This window comes from Oncorhynchus kisutch, linkage group LG22 (genome assembly GCF_002021735.2).
Source record: "Oncorhynchus kisutch isolate 150728-3 linkage group LG22, Okis_V2, whole genome shotgun sequence".
In the NCBI taxonomy this organism is placed as follows: Eukaryota; Metazoa; Chordata; class Actinopteri; order Salmoniformes; family Salmonidae; genus Oncorhynchus; species Oncorhynchus kisutch.
Window position 1 is genome coordinate 43166143 of NC_034195.2, and position 21116 is coordinate 43187258.

General features: G+C 44.4%; 1 protein-coding gene across 3 annotated transcripts in view; it reads left to right on the forward strand.

Annotated features, from left to right (window-relative positions):
* Window positions 1-21116, forward strand: part of LOC109867015 (neuron navigator 2) — a 77340-nt gene that overhangs the window by 25980 nt on the left and 30244 nt on the right. For all 3 annotated transcript variants that reach the window (XM_031801138.1, XM_031801139.1, XM_031801140.1), the window contains exon 7: window positions 16730-16859. In XM_031801138.1, the coding sequence (XP_031656998.1) occupies window positions 16730-16859 (130 nt within the window). The remainder of the gene's footprint in view (window positions 1-16729; window positions 16860-21116) is intronic.

A 21116-nucleotide genomic window follows, 5' to 3' on the forward strand; every position in this document is an offset into this window, starting at 1 on the left:
TCGTAGTCCTGTAATAGTTTGCAAGCCTTGCCACATCCGACGAGGGTAGTTGGATTCAATCTTAGTCCCGTATGGACACTTTGCCTGTTTGATGGTTAGTCTGAGGGCATCGCCGGATTTATTATAAGTGTCCGGATTAGTGCCCCGCTCCTTGAAAGTGGCAGCTCTAGCCTTTAGCTTGTTTACATTGTTCCAAGTGGTAAAATAAAAATGATAGTGTAATCTAACAGCACCTGTTTGGCGCACATAATATGCACAAAGCGCTTGCTCCTTATCTTATTTTTCTTGATTGCCAGTATTTTCAACAACTATTCAAATTTATTCCACACATATGTCTTCCCCTTTACCTGCTGAAAAACCAAACATTCACCCTTTTCCAGCTTATTTGTCACATCATGTGCATCCATTTTGCTGTCACATGTGTTCTGGTGTTAAGAGTTTGTTATAAACAATTTATTAATCTGTTTAGGATATGCTATAGGTCAGGCTCTATTGGCCACGTACATGCGATGCATACATGAGCGTAAGGGTTGAGGAAATAGGGAATGTTTTTCCTAAACAAATGATGGATTTTGGTAACATCTTTTCAGTCAGAAATGGTTATAGACTAATTATTTTGCAGGTTCAGCAACACAGACGGCGTGATAAACACTGCTGATGTTCTGTGGTGGTCGCTGAGAGAGACAAGAGAGACAATAATGACAGTCACTCGCTGTCCTTATTTCTTAACACAGTGCAGCAAGTCTGAGCCCGGCCCGGCACAATCAAATCAATTGCGGCCGAACTCCCTCTAGTCATCTGGGTGTCTTAATTACTTCATCAAACAGTGCACATAAAAATAAGCTCAGTGCATATAGTTGATTTGATTAAACTGTATAGGATGTGTCTATATACGTAAAAATATATGTCAACATTTTTCAACCAATTGGTTGGTCGAAAAAACAGCCGACTCTCGGTCGACCAAGATTTTTTTTAGTTGAGGACAGCCCTAGAACTGTCCCTGTATATCAAATTTTAATCAAATGTATTTATAAATCCCTTCTTACATCAGCTAATGTCACAAAAGAGCTGTACAGAAACCCAGCATAAAACCCCAAACAGCAAGCAATGCAGGTGTAGAAGCACGGTGGCTAGGAAAAACTCCCTAGAAAGGCCAGAACCTAGGAAGAAACCTAGAGAGGAACCAGGCTATGAGGGGTGGCCAGTCCTCTTCTGGCTGTGCCGGTTGGAGATTATAACAGAACATGGCCAAGATGTTCAAATGTTCATAGATGACCAGCAGGGTCAAATAATAATAATCATAGGGGTTGTCGAGGGTGCAGCAAGTCAGCACCTCAGGAGTAAATGTCAGTTGGCTTTTCATTGCCGATCATTCAGAGTATCTCTACTGCTCCTGCTGTCTCTAGAGAGTTGAAAACAGCAGGCCTGGGACAGGTAGCACGTCCGGTGAACAGGACAGGATTCCATAGCCGCAGAAACTGGAGCAGCAGCACGGCTGTTCTTCTTATTTCTTATTTCCTATGTCTTATTTTTATTTATTGTGTTTTTAGTCTAACTTATGTTATTTTTAGTACTACATTGATATTGATTACTGCATTGTTGGGTTTAGAGCTTGTAAGAAAGGTATTTCACTGTACTTGTGCCCTTGACATTAAAACCTGAAACTTCAGGTAAAGTTTGAGACAAAACAAAAAAGAGAGCATTACACCTCAATAGAAACCTTCTTTTGTGCCTTTTTACCAATGGTTAAAAGGAGCTGTAAAATTAGTTTCCAGAGGTTTTGCTCTGTAGGTGCTGTGGCTGACAGGAAGGTGTAAGCTGTGTAAATGTGTGCCTGTGTATCGCGATCCTCGGAGCCAGCATTGTTTCCCCTAGGATTTCTTTTAGCAGCAGTGGCAAGGTTAGTGTGGGGGGTAGTGGGTGTGGCCAATGGCAAGGTTAGTGTGGGGGGAGTGGGTGTGGCCAATGGCAAGGTTAGTGTGGGGGGGAGTGGGTGTGACCAATGGCAAGGTCAAATTGTTGCTGTTTTAAAGCTAATTTCCTGCAATTGTACACATTTTGCCATGGGACTGAGAGAAAATATGCAGTTTTGAAGTAATTGTCCAGTATAAATTTCACTTTTAAAAGTTAATATTCTGTTAGCATATATCTAAATAATGTTGTTGACTCGTCTTATACTCGTATTTGTGGCAAAAGCATAAATAGGCGGGGGGGGGGGAAATCACTTTAAACTGTGGTCTCAAACAGACCGTTTCAAAAATGCTTGCTGTTTCCTTTTAGAGTATGATGTCATACTCCGGAGGAGGTTGAGCTGGCCATTCAGCGGTCTAGAGATGGATGAGCTGGCCAATCAACAGTTTACTTGTATTCATATTTTGAATGACTGTTATACACCCACACCATTCTGTTGTTGGGGTACGCCCACACCATTCTGTTGTTGGGGTACGCCCACACCATTCTGTTGTTGGGGTACGCCCACACCATTCTGTTGTTGGGGTACACCCACACCATTCTGTTGTTGGGGTACGCCCATACCATTCTGTTGTTGGGGTACGCCCACACCATTCTGTTGTTGGGGTACGCCCACACCATTCTGTTGTTGGGGTACGCCCACACCATTCTGTTGTTGGGGTACGCCCACACCATTCTGTTGTTGAGGTAAGCCCACACCATTCTGTTGTTGAGGTACGCCTACACCATTCTGTTGTTGCGGTAAGCCAGCACCATTCTGTTGTTGCGGTAAGCCAGCACCATTCTGTTGTTGGGGTACGCCCACACCATTCTGTTGTTGGGGTAAGCCCACACCATTCTGTTGTTGGGGTACACCCACACCATTCTGTTGTTGGGGTACACCCACACCATTCTGTTGTTGGGGTACGCCCACACCATTCTGTTGTTGGGGTACGCCCACACCATTCTGTTGTTGGGGTACGCCCACACCATTCTGTTGTTGGGGTACGCCCACACCATTCTGTTGTTGGGGTACGCCCACACCATTCTGTTGTTGGGGTATGCCCACACCATTCTGTTGTTGGGGTACGCCCACACCATTCTAACACAGAAAAGCTGCTTTTTAACATACTTAATTCCCATTTTTTTGGAAGGAAAACTATTTCACTCATATTTTAAGTAACTATAGGTCATATTTCATAGCAATCTGGATGCACTGGACAGTTACTTTAAAGCAAATTTGCTGCAATTCTGCACATTTTACCAAAGCGTATGTTGTGTTCTTATGACATCTGAGTGACAAACAAATTATAACAAAATATTTTTTAAAAGCCATGACATTTTTGGAATTTTAAATTCTGACTATCTAGTTTTCATTCTGGTGGTTGTTAGTTCTCAAAGATGATCTTGTAAAAAAGAATATATAGCTACATTATAATTTCTACATACTTTATATCGGGTTTCAGTTGTTTAAGTTTAAAAAGTATGTAAAACAAATATTTTTACATTATATTTTTGAGAGGCGGCCACGATTTAGGATCCGCCGCTGCCAAATGAATATAGGGGAAACACTGGCCAGTGTGTGGGTTTGGTGGACAGGGCTCTGAATAGCAGTCTCCTGCCTTGAGGCAGTCTGATGTAGACAGAGAACACTGTAACCAAGCACCCTATATGATTAGGTTCTTGTTCCCCAGCCGTTGCAGTTGCTAAGTCATCTTGTATCTGAGATACTGACAACGGTTCAAAAGCACCTACATTGTGTCTGATCTGACTTTGATTGATGCTCCGCTCTGTAATCTAAGCATGCTTTCTGAAGGGGGTTTTGGAAAGAGGTATTTTGAAGGGAGGGCTGTGTTTATGTTTCAGACAGAGATGTATCTGGTGTTTGATTTGATGTCTATACCTGGGAAAAATGACTACTAACAGATTAGTAGTTCCAGAGTACTTGTATTCCTCAAAACCTCTTTACATCCAGCCTGTTGGGCTATTTTAGCACTTGCACTGCATTTAGCTGGTCTGCCCACTCATTTCAAGTGAGAATCCACCCCATCAAAGCTACACCTACAGCACACTGTGAGAGGGTTATGGGAGAGGATTGGGCACCTGGCCAAAAATGCATTAGTATTCAGATGATGATCAGTAAGAGCAAGGCAGACACACACACAGAGGAGTGGGGTACCAGTACTGTATGTGTGAGAAGCAGAGTGAGCTGGAGGGGGCTCCAATCTCGTGGCGAGGAAAGAGAGAGGGGGGAGGATCATCACTGTCTCATTACAGTAGCTTCAGGGCTCTCCACAGTACGCACACACGCATACACACACACGCACGCACGCACACACATGCACACTTCAGCCGGAGAGAGAACGGGCAGGGAGGGGATCCACTCCAGTCTGTGGAGGGAGCACAATGCTGAGAGAGTCTGTCTGTCTGCCTGCCGGGCTGTCGGGCTAAGGCCTGATAGTGATCAGTGATAGCCCTGTGCTGTCTGGCTGGCTGGGACTGGGCTGTCGTCACGGATGTGCTGTCTGTCTGTCTGCTGGCCTGCTTACCTGTTGAGTGCAGCTCCTTGGTGGGCAGTCTGGGTTCTAGACTCTGTCTTTGACACGCAGTGGGAAGGATAGACTGCATGCAACACAAAGGGACAGACTGGATACTGAAAACAATATGAGAACGAAGTGGAGAATTTAAGCTGTGAAGTAAGTGTTTTGTCTGTTTGTTCATTTGTATTGGAGTGTGTCTTTTGAATGTGAAGTGGAGGGAAAGTGCCTAGGGTTGGTGTGATGGTGATGTCATTCAGTCTGTTTGGTATTGAATACTTCCTGTCTCGTGTAATGTGATAAACAGTAAGTCATTCATTATGATCTCTGTAATCACAGCCTGTAACTCCAGCTGTGTGTGTGAATACAGTAAAGCCCAGAGAGGTATCCATGAAGCAAGCTAGATCCACTCAGGGGTTTCTAAAGCTAAGCAGATTCAGTTCACATTCCAGCTCAGGCTTCATCCGAATGACAATGGTGGATATTGCTTGTCTGCCTGCCTCTAACTCTAGCAGGCTTGGAACTATATGAGAACATACAGAAAGAACTTATTGGAGGGAATTAACATTATTTAGGCCTATTTGATTTGGCCCTGGGAAGAAGTAAAGAAGGTCACATTCCTCAGTGCTCTAGGGAAGATAGTACACAATGCATCTGCAACATGAAGGGCTGCTACAAAAGGTTGAAGACCTCATATGGAGTTCACGTCAGTAGCTCCTGAATAGAAACCTATTGTTGACACAGCCTAGGCAGCCTATGATTTAGTACAGGATTCCTGAGGATACAGAGGACACTGTATGATATTGGCTGAAATATAGCCAAACACTGTATGCTGTGTGAAAAGTAACACCATTATTGTTACATTGTGTAGGAGTTGAATCAGAGAGATAGAGGAGTCCAGAGTGTTGTGAAAGGGAATTAGTGGTGTGTTGCATGCCCATCCTGGGACCTGTGTCTGGTCTGCTGGGTCCTGGCTATGAGGGGACTCAGCTAATACAGCAGTGGGGAACCCATCTGCAAACACAATGTCTGACAGATAGGAAGAGAGATGGGGAACCTCATCTGATCAAGGAAGCCACCACTTCCCAGAGCAAGATCAACACAAATGATGCTTCAACATCAATGATCACAATGCTTTTTCACTGATGCTTGAATGGATGGATGCCGATATTTTAAAAAATCTTCATTTAACTAGGCAAGTCAGTTAAAGAACAAATTCTTATTTTCAATGACGGCCTAGGAACAGTGGGTTAACTGCCTGTTCAGGGGCAGAACGACAGATTTGTACCTTGTCAGCTCGGGGGTTTGAACTTGCAACCTTCCGGTTACTAGTCCAACGCTATAACCACTAGGTTACCCTGCCGCCCCATATATACCTTCTCCGCTATACAATCTCGTTTCCGAGCTGGTCATGGGTGCGCCTCAGCTATGCTCAAGGTCGTAAACGATATCATAACCGCCATCGATAAGAGACAATACTGTGCAGCTGTATTCATTGACCTGGCCAAGGCTTTCGACTCTGTCAATCACCACATTCTTATTGGCAGACTCGACAGCCTTGGTTTCTCAAATGACTACCTCGCCTGGTTCACCAACTACTTCTCAGTCAGAGTTCAGTGTGTCAAATATGAGGGCCTGTTGTCCGGACCACTGGCAGTCTCTATGGGGGTGCAACAGGGTTCAATTCTCGGGCCAACTCGTTTCTCTGTAAACATCAATGATGTCGCTCTTGCTGCTGGTGATTCTCTGATCCACCTCTAGGCAGACGACATCATTCTGTATACTTCTGGCCCCTCTTTGGACACTGTGTTAACTAACCTCCAGACGGGCTTCAATGCCATACAACTCTCCTTCTGTGGCCTCCAACTGCTCTTAAATGCAAGTAAAACTAAATGCAACCAAATTCAACCAATCGCTGCCCGCACCCGCCCGCCCATTCAGCATCACTACTCTGGACGCTTCTGACTTAGAATATGTGGACAACTACAAGTACCTAGGTGTCTGGTTAGACTTTAAACTCTCCTTCCAGACTCACATTAAGCATCTCCAATCCAAAATTGAATCTAGAATCGGCTTCCTATTTCACAACAAAGCATCCTTCGCTCATGCTGCCAAACATACCCTCGTAAAACTGACAATCCTACCGATCATTGACTTCGGCAATGATATTTACAAAATAGCCTCCAACACTGTACTCAGCAAATTGGGTGCAGTCTATCACAGTGCCATACGTTTTGTCACCAGACCCATATACTACCCACCACTGCGACCTGTATGTTCTCGTTGGCTGGCCCTCGCTTCATATTCGTCGCCAAATCCACTGGCTCCAGGTCATCTATAAGTCTTTGCTAGGTAAAGCCCCGACTTATCTCAGCTCACTGGTCACCATAGCAGCACCCACCCGTAGCACGCTCTCCAGCAGGTATATTTTACTGGTCACCCCCAAAGCCAACACCTTTTTTGGCCGCCTTTCCTTCCAGTTCTCTGCTGCCAATGACTGGAACAAATTGCAAAAATCACTGAAGCTGGAGACTCATATCTCCCTCACTAACTTTGAGCATCAGCTGTCAGAACAGCTCACAGATCATTTCACCTGTACATAGCCCATCTGTAAATAGCCCATCCAACTACCTCATCCCCAAAGTGTTATTTTTTTTCTTCTTCTCCTTTGCACCCCAGTATCTCAACTTGCACATTCATCTTCTGCACACCTATCACTCCAGTGTTAATTGCTCAATTGTAATTACTTCGCCACTACGGCCTATTTATTGCCTTACCTCCCTAATCTTACCTCATTTGCACACACTGTATATATTTTTTTCTATTGTGTTATTGACTGTACTGTAAGTTTGTTTATTCCATGTGTTACTCTGTGTTGTTTGTGTCGCACTGCTTTGCATTATCTTGGCCAGGTAGCAGTTGTAAATGAGAACTTGTTCTCATCTGGCCTTCCTGGTTAAATAAAAAATAACAATTTGTTTTAAATAACTTGATTGTTATTTAGAATCAGTTGGACATCCCAAGCCTATAAGCAAAAACAAATTAAATGCGTTTTAACTACCTTATGGAATGCAAGCTTTTTTTGTTACATCTCATCACTTAACCTCCTGCGGATAGGAAGAGAGGCCTCTTCAATCTCCTCAACACACTATTGTGAAACTACATTGTGTTTGAATAGAGGTGTTTCACACCCTAAATTGTGGTAATTGAGTGCTTCAGACAACAGTCTTAATTATGCTTGAGAGGAATAACACCCTGGAGCCGATTGGCATGGAAATGAGCCGGTGACAAAGGAAGCAAGGAAACGAGGGAGTAAATCCTACTGTCCTCAGCGTTGACTGGCTGCTGGGATGTATTATGGAAGTGAAGTTAACGTTAAAGTGGGTGAATGAAGTGTTCTGTTCATTTCCCTCTGTTTCTTTCTCTCTGCAGAATCAATAGAATGTTCCACAAAAGAACACTCAATGCTAATGTGAATCTATTTGTGTTTGTTATTGTGGCATATCGTGTTGTGGATGTGAGTCTGTGAGCTGTCTTTGAGATTTGAGTGTGTGTGTGTGTGTGTGTGTGTGTGTGTGTATGTGTGCTTGAGTAAATTCGCGTGTGTGTGCGTGTGCATGTGTGTGTGTGTAGCACTACTCCGTGCGGTGACCGCTAGTCCAGAGTCCTTCTCCAGCTCCCACATCCTCAGCAGAGTAACACTGGAACAATGAGAGTGAACTTGGCTTGGGTTCACATCAGAGATGTGAAATCACACCCAGACCAGGACAGAAGAGCACGTAGCACATTATAACTCTGGGTCAAATGTTTTGCTGTTAGAAGCCAGCAGCCAATATTTTGCAAAAAAACTGGGCAAATTGCACGTGCTGAGAAAATAGAAACACTTTGACTTAACTAATTCTGTAGGTCAGCTTGTCAGAAAGGAATTTCTTCTTGAATTTCTTTTCATTCAGAACAAAACAAGTGGAATGTTATTTTCCAGGACAGCTAAAATGACAGAATATAGTGGAAAATGGTGTCATTTCTCTCCTGTTTGATTACTCCACTGATTTGAGGGACAGGCACTTGCGTGTCAGAGAGAGAGAGAGAGAGAGAGACTGTCAAATCCGTTGAGAGATTGGTTGTTCAGCTGAATTCCTGACACTCCTATGGCTTTGAGGCAGCCATGTCATTACACACGACTGGCTTCAGAGGTTCGGGCTGCTAGCCTGCTAGCCTGCTAGCTTGGAATGTGCCGGCAAAGATAAATGTATAGCTATCCCACTTTTCTAAATATATCAACTAAGTTTTATATTTCATGCCTGTTTGTTTTTAACAGCTAAGGGGCTGCTTTTTGTCGTAAATATATTTTTGTCAATTCAATGTCACTGGAAAGTGGAGAGATATTGGCATGTTCAGGGGGCTAGATTGGCTTTATTGCATAATGTTGATGTTTTCTTCTGAGTTAGTAAGTCAGCCCTTTAAAGCTTGACCCCTGACCTGGGGACGTGACCCTGAACAATCCTTTTAAGGCAAAGCAGGGGAAAGAAAAGGATCCTCAGTGGAATGTACAAATAAGATTGGCTCAGGAAAACCCACCAACATGTGTCCTCCTAGACTTGTTGTCTTTACAAATACCCCCAAGAATACACATTATCCACCTGGCAAAATAAGGCTGACTCTGAGCAGTTGGTTTGGGCAAATGTGGATTTAAAGCACTTCTTTGGTTAGCTGTTCCTAGATCATGTTAAAAGCTGAAGATTGTTTGAACGTCTCAGAGGTAAAGCTGTTCTGAGATCTGTTCTGAGATCTGAGGCTTACCTTCCTGTGTTTGAAGGACCTCACAGGTTCTGTTCTGTTTTATCAGCTCTGACTTGGCTGTTTGGATCGTGACTCAGAAGCTGAATTGGTGTTTGAAGTGCTTCCCAGGTTACTCCCCTATGTGGCTGTTCTGAGGGTGGGTGTGTGTGTGAGGCCGCTCCCCTTAGTGTGTGTGTGTTGGCTGCAGGGGGAGAGATCAGTCAGTCAGTGTGCTCTAGCGGAGAGAACTGAGCATACAGTGGAAGTGTACACATGAAGCTCTCCGTCATTCACTCCAACTTCAGCGGCTTCCCTCAGCGAGCTCCCAGCAGCTCCTACTACAGCGAAGGGATACCACCTTGGGCTGCTGTGGGCTCTATCAGGTATGGACAGACAGACAGACCAGAGTTACCTTTTGCTCATGATAATTTTCTTGTTTGTGGGAGAGAGAATAGAGAATATTTACTTGTGGTGTTGTGTATCTATAAATTGTGTGTTTGTTGGAGTTTTGGTTTGAATTTAAAAACGGGTACATTTCTTATACATTTTTAAATGTTCAGTTTGTTTTTATCGTTTCTTTTAACATTTAGTGAATGTGTGACAAAACCTTTAAAGGAGCTAAAATGGCAACACGTCAAATGTTATTTGTCACATGCACTGAATACAACAGGTGTAGACCTTACCGTGAAATACTTACTTACAAGCCTTTAACCAACAATGCAGCTCAAGAAATAGAGTTAATACAATTTTTACTAAATAAACTAAAGCTAAATGGCATAAAATGAACTAAATGTCATTCCTTCTTGAATGTAGTGCATCCCTTAATGTTCCTATTCATGCATGGAAATTGTCCTTTAACAGGGGTGTTTCTTTTAAGTGATATGTGTATTAATGTAAGCTCTTCTTTGTTGAGTGCTGTACAGAGTGTTTGCAGAGAGCTTGGTCTTTGCCTGTGGGCTGGTTTCTCTCTAATCTGTCTGCTCTGGTCTACTGGCAGACTGGCTTTTTTAGGTCAGCAACCAGCCATGCTAAAATACACTCTGTCCAGAGTAGCATTGCGTTATCAAATGTTTGTTAAACACAATATTTGGTTAGTTAAACGATCCAATGTGTAGTTGTTGTTTTTTATTCCAAGAAAATAGAGAACTCTTGTGTGGCACAGTTTCTTCTATTTAATGACTTGACCAACTCAGAGTTAGGTGTTCATTGCTTGGAAACAGCTTTGAATATTGCTGAGGGGGTGAGAAGTCTAGTAGAACTAATGGACTGCCTCCCTGACCAGAGTGGACATGCAGGGCAGTGTGGTGTGGGGCCTGTGGGACCTCGACAGAGCTCCGTTCACTTCTCTCCACTGGCCTCTCAGACCAAAGTCGCCCAATTTCCTGCCCCAGAGTGTCCACTGATCACCTCACTCCTCCAAGGCCCTGGGACTCTAATTCTGAGTGTCCACTGATCCCCTCAGTCCTCTAAGGCCCTGGGTCTCTAATGCTGAGTGTCCACTGATCCCCTCAGTCCTCTAAGGCCCTGGGTCTCTAATGCTGAGTGTCCACTGATCCCCTCAGTCCTCTAAGGCCCTGGGTCTCTAATTCTGAGTGTCCACTGATCCCCTCAGTCCTCTAAGGCCTGGGGTCTCTTAATTCTGAGTGTCCACTGATCCCCTCAGTCCTCTAAGGCCCGGGGTCTCTTAATTCTGAGTGTCCACTGATCCCCTCAGTCCTCTAAGGCCCGGGGTCTCTAATTCTGCGTACACCACATGTAGCACCACACCACCCCCAACTCATTCTATAGAGACTCCAGTCTCAACTATCTAAACAAACACAACAATGTCAACTATTTTGACCCCTAACTTCTAAGCTTAGTCTTTAACATCATTTTTATTATGGCATCTCTTAGTCAGGGTGAAATCAGAGGAGAGAAGGGAAGAGATGGGTTGTAGAAAGAGAGAGTAAAGTGCCTGGGATGTTAGCAAGACAGATGGAGGGAGAGAGAGAGAAAATAGAGAAGTATGTTGATTAGGGATGAGGTGTACCCTGCCAGCTCTAGTCTGCTCATTATTCAGAGTGATGGAGTGAACAGTGACAGCATCATCAGGAGCAGGGGAGGTCTAACCTAACATACCTCCACCTCTGTCAGTCAACCTAAATGGACTGCGAGCTCACTCTGCCCACAATCAACCTCTGACACAGAGCCCAGAATGTACCCAGGTGACTCCCTCCTCCATTTAACAGATCATCAGGGTTGATAGCATAGCAACCTCAGCCCACAGGCATGATTAATCCTGTTCTGCATGGCTAGAAGACATTCTGAAAATGTATTGTTTTGACCACTTCACTTCTCACTAGTCCATTAAGGGTACAGTAGAACTGCCTTCTACAATTAAACAGAAGGAAGGAAGGCATGTTGAATACTGAATGTCTGTGTCTCTGTGCTGGACCTGTTCCACTGTTGCCACCCACTCCAGCCCCTGGTCTTGTCTTGCATGCCTCAGATCAGTGAAAATATGAATTGTTTTGGGGTAGCTGTGTGGATGGAGTTCTGGTGTGTGGGTGTGAAGACCAGGGCAGGGAAACAAGGGCTGGATTGGGCACTGGGACACTGCACTAGGCAGGCAGCTGTCCAGCAGGACACACTGCCTGGCAAACGTTAGATTAGAGACAGACCTCTGCCCACCTCCCTGCCAGACTGGAACCTTCTTGGGTCATGTGGGGGGTGATTTTTTTTATTTACTTAACCTTAATTTAACTAGGCAAGTCAGTTAAGAACCAATTCTTATTTACAATGACGGCCTACCAAACGGCAAAAGGCCTCCTGCGGGGACGGGGGCTGGGATGACAAAATAAAAATATAGATCAAAACACACATCATGACAAGAGAGACACCACAACTACATAAAGAGAGACCAAAGACGACAACAGCATGGCAGCAACACATGACAATACAGCATCGTAGCAACACAACATGTTAGCAGCACAAAGCATGGTACAAACATTTGGACACAGACAACAGCACAACATGTTAGCAGCACAAAGCATGGTACAAACATTTGGACACAGACAACAGCACAAAGGGAAAGAAGGTACAGTGCCTTGCGAAAGTATTCGGCCCCCTTGAACTTTGCGACCTTTTGCCACATTTCAGGCTTCAAACATAAAGATATAAAACTTTATTTTTTTGTGAAAAATCAACAACAAGTGGGACACAATCATGAAGTGGAACGACATTTATTGGATATTTCAAACTTTTTCAACAAATCAAAAACTGAAAAATTGGGCGTGCAAAATTATTCAGCCCCTTTACTTTCAGTGCAGCAAACTCTCTCCAGAAGTTCAGTGAGGATCTCTGAATGATCCAATGTTGACCTAAATGACTAATGATGATAAATACAATCCACCTGTGTGTAATCAAGTCTCCGTATAAATGCACCTGCACTGTGATAGTCTCAGAGGTCCGTTAAAAGTGCAGAGAGCATCATGAAGAACAAGGAACACACCAGGCAGGTCCGAGATACTGTTGTGAAGAAGTTTAAAGCCGGATTTGGATACAAAAAGATTTCCCAAGCTTTAAACATCCCAAGGAGCACTGTGCAAGCGATAATATTGAAATGGAAGGAGTATCAGACCACTGCAAATCTACCAAGGCCTGGCCGTCCCTCTAAACTTTCAGCTCATACAAGGAGAAGACTGATCAGAGATGCAGCCAAGAGGCCCATGATCACTCTGGATGAACTGCAGAGATCTACAGCTGAGGTGGGAGACTCTGTCCATAGGACAACAATCAGTCGTATATTGCACAAATCTGGCCTTTATGGAAGAGTGGCAAGAAGAAAGCCATTTCTTAAATATCCATAAAAAGTGTTGTTTAAAGTTTGCCACAAGCCACCTGGGAGACACACCAAACATGTGGAAGAAGGTGCTCTGGTCAGATGAAACCAAAATTGAACTTTTTGGCAACAATGCAAAACGTTATGTTTGGCGTAAAAGCAACACAGCTCATCACCCTGAACACACCATCCCCACTGTCAAACATGGTGGTGGCAGCATCATGGTTTGGGCCTGCTTTTCTTCAGCAGGGACAGGGAAGATGGTTAAAATTGATGGGAAGATGGATGGAGCCAAATACAGGACCATTCTGGAAGAAAACCTGATGGAGTCTGCAAAAGACCTGAGACTGGGACGGAGATTTGTCTTCCAACAAGACAATGATCCAAAACATAAAGCAAAATCTACAATGGAATGGTTCAAAAATAAACATATCCAGGTGTTAGAATGGCCAAGTCAACGTCCAGACCTGAATCCAATCGAGAATCTGTGGAAAGAACTGAAAACTGCTGTTCACAAATGCTCTCCATCCAACCTCACTGAGCTCGAGCTGTTTTGCAAGGAGGAATGGGGAAAAATGTCAGTCTCTCGATGTGCAAATTGATAGAGACATACCCCAAGCGACTTACAGCTGTAATCGCAGCAAAAGGTGGCGCTACAAAGTATTAACTTAAGGGGGCTGAATAATTTTGCACACCCAATTTTTCCGTTTTTGATTTGTTAAAAAAGTTTGAAATATCCAATAAATGTCGTTCCACTTCATGATTGTGTCCCACTTGTTGTTGATTCTTCACAAAAAAATACAGTTTTATATCTTTATGTTTGAAGCCTGAAATGTGGCAAAAGGTCGCAAAGTTCAAGGGGGCCGAATACTTTAGCAAGGCACTGTAGAGACAATACATCACACAAAGCAGCCACAACTGTCAGGAAGAGTGTCCATGATTGAGTCTTTGAATGAAGAGATGGAGATAAAACGGTCCAGTTTGAGTGTTGGGACTACTGTTGAATCATTCCTGTCATCTATTGACTCTGATTTACCTTTGCTACCGGTTCATATTTCTCCATGGAAACATAGACCTATACTGAAATGGTTGGACTTAGTTGAGACTTTGGACTGAGTAGACCTGTGAAGTAAGTATGTTGCTTCTGGCTTACGTGTTGAGAGGAGCTGTTGATGCTGTCACAGAGAACTCTCAGCACTGTCTGGCTGCGGATGGGTGGGATGTTTCGGTTAGCTCAGTCAGCATCACACTGGCATGGGGAGACAGACAGACAGACAGACAGACAGACAGACAGACGACAGACAGACAGACAGACAGACAGACAGACAGACAGACAGACAGACAGACAGACAGACAGACAGACAGACAGACAGACAGACAGACAGACAGACAGACAGACAGACAGACAGACAGACAGACAGACCAGACAGACAGACAGACAGACAGACAGACAGACAGACAGACAGACAGACAGACAGACAGACAGACAGACAGACAGACAGACAGACAGACAGACAGACAGACAGACAGACAGACAGACAGACAGACAGACAGACAGACAGACAGACAGACAGACAGACAGACAGACAGACAGACAGACAGACAGACAGACAGACAGACAGACAGACAGACAGACAGACAGACAGACAGACAGACAGACAGACAGACAGACAGACAGACAGACAGACAGACAGACAGACAGACAGACAGACAGACAGACAGACAGACAGACAGACAGACAGACAGACAGACAGACAGACAGACAGACAGACAGACAGACAGACAGACAGACAGACAGACAGACAGACAGACAGACAGACAGACAGACAGACAGACAGACAGACAGACAGACAGACAGACAGACAGACAGACAGACAGACAGACAGACAGACAGACAGACAGACAGACAGACAGACAGACAGACAGACAGACAGACAGACAGACAGACAGACAGACAGACAGACAGACAGACAGACAGACAGACAGACAGACAGACAGACAGACAGACAGACAGACAGACAGACAGACAGACAGACAGACAGACAGACAGACAGACAGACAGACAGACAGACAGACAGACAGACAGACAGACAGACAGACAGACAGACAGACAGACAGACAGACAGACAGACAGACAGACAGACAGACAGACAGACAGACAGACAGACAGACAGACAGACAGACAGACAGACAGACAGACAGACAGACAGACAGACAGACAGACAGACAGACAGACAGACAGACAGACAGACAGACAGACAGACAGACAGACAGACAGACAGACAGACAGACAGACAGACAGACAGACAGACAGACAGACAGACAGACAGACAGACAGACAGACAGACAGACAGACAGACAGACAGACAGACAGACAGACAGACAGACAGACAGACAGACAGACAGACAGACAGACAGACAGACAGACAGACAGACAGACAGACAGACAGACAGACAGACAGACAGACAGACAGACAGACAGACAGAGGAGGCGTGAGTGTGTCTTGCTCCGTGTGAACTTCTAATCTTTTGAGAGGAACCTCCCATCCAACTCCCTGCACACTTCCACATCACGCCTCCATGCAAGCCTCCTTAGAATGGTATCTTGGTTAGGGCCCATCAGTGTTGGTGACTGGCAGGACCTGGTGTGGTGGAAAACTCTGTTACCCAGCAGCCCGCCTGGTCCTGGGAGACACGCTGCTGAACGCTGAAGTTTGGAGTTCAGAGGGAGACGTTTCTAACATCACAGGCATATGGGAATGCTGTCTCTGGCTAACAGACCTAGGAAAAGAGGGAGAATAATAGGAGTGGAGTGGAGAGGAGTCTTCTCTTGTTAATGTCTCTCCACCCTGTCTTCTCTTGTTAATGTCTATGTTTCTCTCCACCCTCCACCCTGTCTTCTCTTGTTAATGTCTATGTTTCTCTCCACCCTGTCTTCTCTTGTTAATGTCTCTCTGTTTCTCTCCACCCTGTCTTCTCTTGTTAATGTCTCTCTGTTTCTCTCCACCCTGTCTTCTCTTGTTAATGTCTCTCTGTTTCTCTCCACCCTGTCTTCTCTTGTTAATGTCTCTCTGTTTCTCTCCACCCCGTCTCTCTGTTTCTCTCCACCCTGTCTTCTCTTGTTAATGTCTTTCTGTTTCTCTCCACCCTGTCTTCTCTTGTTAATGTCTCTCTGTTTCTCTACAGCAAGGATCATCAACTAGACTCAGCCGCTTACCGATTTGTTCTTAAGCGAATTGTCAAGAAATAATTACAAATGATTTGTAGACTGTAAATTGACCGCAAGAAGCCCAAACAGTTAACATTTGACTAAAATATAATCATTTCAAACCTTTTTTACAATTGGATACGATCATATACGTCTCTCTATTATGTGTGTGAATACTTTGGAACAGACTTCCAACATTAAAATGACTTGGAGCTGATTTGCTGTTGTTTTTAGTCTTTTATGGCCCCCAAAACTTGGGGGGGCAAAATAAAATAACCCTCAGGCCAAACGTGGGTGGCCAGTTGGGGAACCCTGCTCTACATATCTTTCCCTTTCTCACTCTAGTTATGTCTCTCGTGTCTTACCTCTTTCTCTCTAATAACTTTTACCATATGTACTCAAACTCTTTCTCTCTTCTGTGTTCCTCTCTTCCAGTTGGGACGACAGCAGCTCGGTGAGCAGTGGGGTCAGTGACACTATCGACACAGATGACATCAACACCAGTTCCTCAGTCAGCTCCTACGTCAACACTCCGTCCGCCTCCTGCAAGGACATAGAGGGACAGGTAGGTTCTGCCCCAATTTTTTATTTAACCAGGCAGTTAAGAACAAATTCTTATTTTCAATGACGGCCTAGGAACAGTGGGTTAACTGCCTGTTCAGGGGCAGAACGACAGATTAGTACCTTGTCAGCTCGGGGGTTTGAACTTGCAACCTTCCGGTCACTAGTCCAACGCTCTAACCACTAGGCCGCCCCAATTAGGGGCGTGGCAAAAATAGAATTAGAATGACTAGAACAGTGAACAGACATTACGTTGTTTCTTTTTTCTATTTTTACAATAAAGCCAAGAAACACTTATTAAACTTTAATTTCCCGTCAATAAACTCTGAATATAGATCACGTGATGTCCACAGCCAGATATTACCCTGCTAATTTTCAATTGGTGCGATTAACCAAAATGTTTTTGGGTTATTGATCAACTAATTATTAAAATATTTTAATTCCATGTAGTTTTTTTTTTGTGAGCCCGATGGGACGTTTCTCTGGAGAGAAATCCAATTATTCACAAGAGAAATTAAGTCAAGGAGAGTCGCAATTCAACGGCTTAGACACAAGAGGTATGTGGCAGGGTCTACAGTCAATCACGGACTACAAAAGGAAAACCAGCCAGGTCGCGGACCCTGATGTCTTGCTCCCAGAAAAACTAAACAACTTCTTTGCTCGCTTTGAGGACAATACAGTGCCACCGACACAGCCCACTACCAGAGACTGTGGACACTCCTTCACCGCAGCCAACGTGAGTAAAACATTTAAAAGTGTTAACCCTCGCAAGGCTGCCTGCCCAGACGGCATCCCTAGCCTCGTCCTCAGAGCATGCACAGATCAGCTGGCTGATGTGTTTACGGACATATTCAATCAATCCCAGTCTGCTGTTCCCACATGCTTCAAGAGGGCCACCATTGTTCCTGTTCCCAAGAAAGCTAAGGTAACTGAGCTAAACGACTACCGCCCCGTAGCACTCACTTCCGTCATCATGAAGTGCTTTGAGAGACTAGTCAAGGATCATATCACCTCTACCCTACCCTACCTGACACCCTAGACCCACTCCAATTTTCTTACCGCCGCAGTAGGTCCACAGACGACGCAATCGCAATCACACTGCACACTGCCCTAACCCATCTGGACAAGAGAAATACCTATGTGAGAATGCTGTTCATCGACTACAGCTCAGCATTTAACACCACAGTACCCTCCAAACTCGTCATTAAGCTTGAGACCCCGGGTCTCCACCCCGCCCTGTGCAACTGGGTCCTGGACTTTCTGACAGGCCGCCCCCAGGTGGTGAGGGTAGGAAACAACATCCCCACCCCGCTGATCCTCAACACTGGGGCCCCACAAAGGTGCTTTCTCAGCCCTCTCCTGTACTCCCTGTTCACCCATGACTGAGTGGCCATGCACGCCTCCAACTCAATCATCAAGTTTGCAGACGACACTACAGTGGTAGGCTTGATTACCAACAACGACGAGATGGCCTACAGGAAGGAGGTGAGGGCCCTCGGAGTGTGGTGTCAGGAATATAACCTTGCACTCAACGTCAACCAAACAAAGGAGATGATCATGGACTTAAGGAAACAGCAGAGGGAGCACACCCCTATCCACCTTGACGGGACAGTAGTGGATAAGGTGGAAAGTTTCATGTTTACTATTTTTGGCTTTGGAATTTCGATTAAAAAGCTTGAATAATTTTAATTTCATAATGCATTTCATGTTTAAAAAAATAGTTGAACCGAAACCGAATCAACCTCAAAAAAGGACTAATCGCTCAGCACTACCCATTTAGGCGGAGGTGGGAGCGTTTAAGCTCTCCTGTGTAATTTACCAGGGACTTGTATACTTTGATTCTTTTGGCCCCAATCATTTGAATGGGTACATTAACCTGAACATAACTGCATACACTAGGCTGCCTCTTAACCTACACACTTCAGAGGTTGTGGAAGAAATTAGCAGAGTGAAACATTCATCTGTTTCTGATCTGTGTTATATGCTGATGTGGTTGCCTCAAAGTGTCGATTGAAGTTGCAGTCTGACACACATCACCTCCCACTTCATCTTATCCTGACACTCCTATTCATAGGTATTTATTCTCAAGTGTTCTCATGTTCACCTTTTAGACTACTGATTTGAGGAGAAGATTTTCTGCTTGCCATATTGTAATTCTTGAGACTGTATGATGCAATCCTTTTTAGGCGCTTCTGTACAATGTAGACCAACTAGATTGGCTTATTGAAATTCACTCGGTGACAAGAGTCACTAGAGACTCAAAGAGAGCCACAAGAGAGGGTAGAATACATTTCAGACGTTGCTTGTGAACCCTCAACCTGCTCCGTCAAGCCTTCGAACAGTGAGTCATTACTCAGTCATGATATGAGGCAGAATTAACTCCAACCTACTCAATTGGGCACAAACTGGTTGAATCAATATTTGCAGCAATAGGTGATAATATCTCTCTAGAAGCTGATCCGTCGTCAGTATTGTGTAATAATTATAATGTTAAGATAAGATTTGAATGGAGAAAGCTGATCCGAGAGCCACACTGCTTTTCTTTCAAACCTACCAGTATCCACACATGCCTCAACGACGCACACAGCAAACGTTCTCTCTGCTTGGTGTTTTGGGAAATGTGTGTTGAGTCTTCGACGGTTGCAGGAAGGATGCATCATTAAAACACTCGTCAGCCTAAATTCCATCGCTGTCGGGAGACTGGGGCCAGGTCATTTGGTTCTACTATTAGCTGAAGAACAGTGATATCACATTAATCTGTTGTATAAATTAAGAAAATATATATCTGTATTCCCATTTTAACTTTGCTGTGCTTTTAAATGGTTTTAAAGCACAGTGAGACATTTGGGTGATAACTAAACCAAAAATCAGACATTGTTTTTCCATTGGAATTTGGTTGTGCATTTAGATCAGTGATATTCAAAGTTGTTCATTATTATCTCTTATTAAAAATAAATACATTTACTTAGTAACATTGTATCTTTTCAAATGTTTTTTTAAAACATTTTGGTGACCCCGACTTTGAATAACGCTGTTTTAGATGGGTGAAAGCATTGTGATAACACTTAGGAAATTCAACTAACTTCAACTAACTAAGTCTTTTTGAGTGGGTGAATATAGGTTGTAATCTCATTGATCAACTTCTCAACAAATATTTCCCACGTTGAAATTACAGTGTGCCCACAGGGCCGTGCCTGCACTGAACCCTGCTTTAGAGCTGACCAGGGAGCGAGCCATGGGGTGAACTTTTTTTAAGCTTTATTTGACAAACAATTTATTATTTTACAATGATAGCCTACCCCGGCCAAACCCTCCCCTAACCCGGACGACCCTGGGCCAATTGTACACTGCCCTATGAAACTCCCGATCACGGCCGGTTGTGATACAGCCCGGGATCGAACCTGGGCTTAACTACAAACATGACCAAAAGTATGTGGACACTTGCTCGTCAAACATCTCATTCCAAAATCATGGGCATTAATATGCTGCTATAACTGCCTCCACTCATCTAGGAAGGCTTTCCACTAGATGTTGGAACATTGCTGCGGAGACTTGCTTCCATTCAGCCACTAAAGAATTAGTAAGGTCATGCGCTCATGTTGGGCTATTAGGCCAGGCTCACAGTTGGCATTCCAATTCATCCCAAAGATGTTCATTGGGGTTGAGGTCAGGGCTCTGTGCAAGCCAGTCAAGTTCTTCCACACCGATCTCAACAAACCATTTCTGTACGGACCTCGCTTTGTGCATGGGGGCATTGTCATACTGAAACTGGAAAGGGCCTTTCCAGAACTGTTGCGACAAAGTTGGAAGCACAGAATCGTCTAGAATGTCATTGTATGCTGTAGTGTTAAGATTTCCTTTCACTGGAACTAAGGGCCCGAACTATGAAAAACAGTCCCAGACCAATATTCCTCCTCCATCAAACTTTACAGTTGTCACTATGCATTGGGGGAGGTAGCGTTCTCCTGGCATCCGCCCAAACACAGATTTGTCTGTCGGACTCCCAGATGGTGACGCGTGATTCGTCACTCCATAGAATGTGTTTCCACTGCTCCAGAGTTCAATAGCAGCGAGCTTTACACTCCACCCGACGCTTGGCATTTCGCATGGTGAGGTTTCTGTGCGGCTGCTCGGCCATGGAAACCCATTTCATGAAGCTCCCAAAAAACTGTTATTGTGCTGATGTTGCTTCCAGAGGCAATTTGGAACTCGGTAGGGAGTGTTGCAACCGAGGACAGACGATTTGTACGCACTACATGCT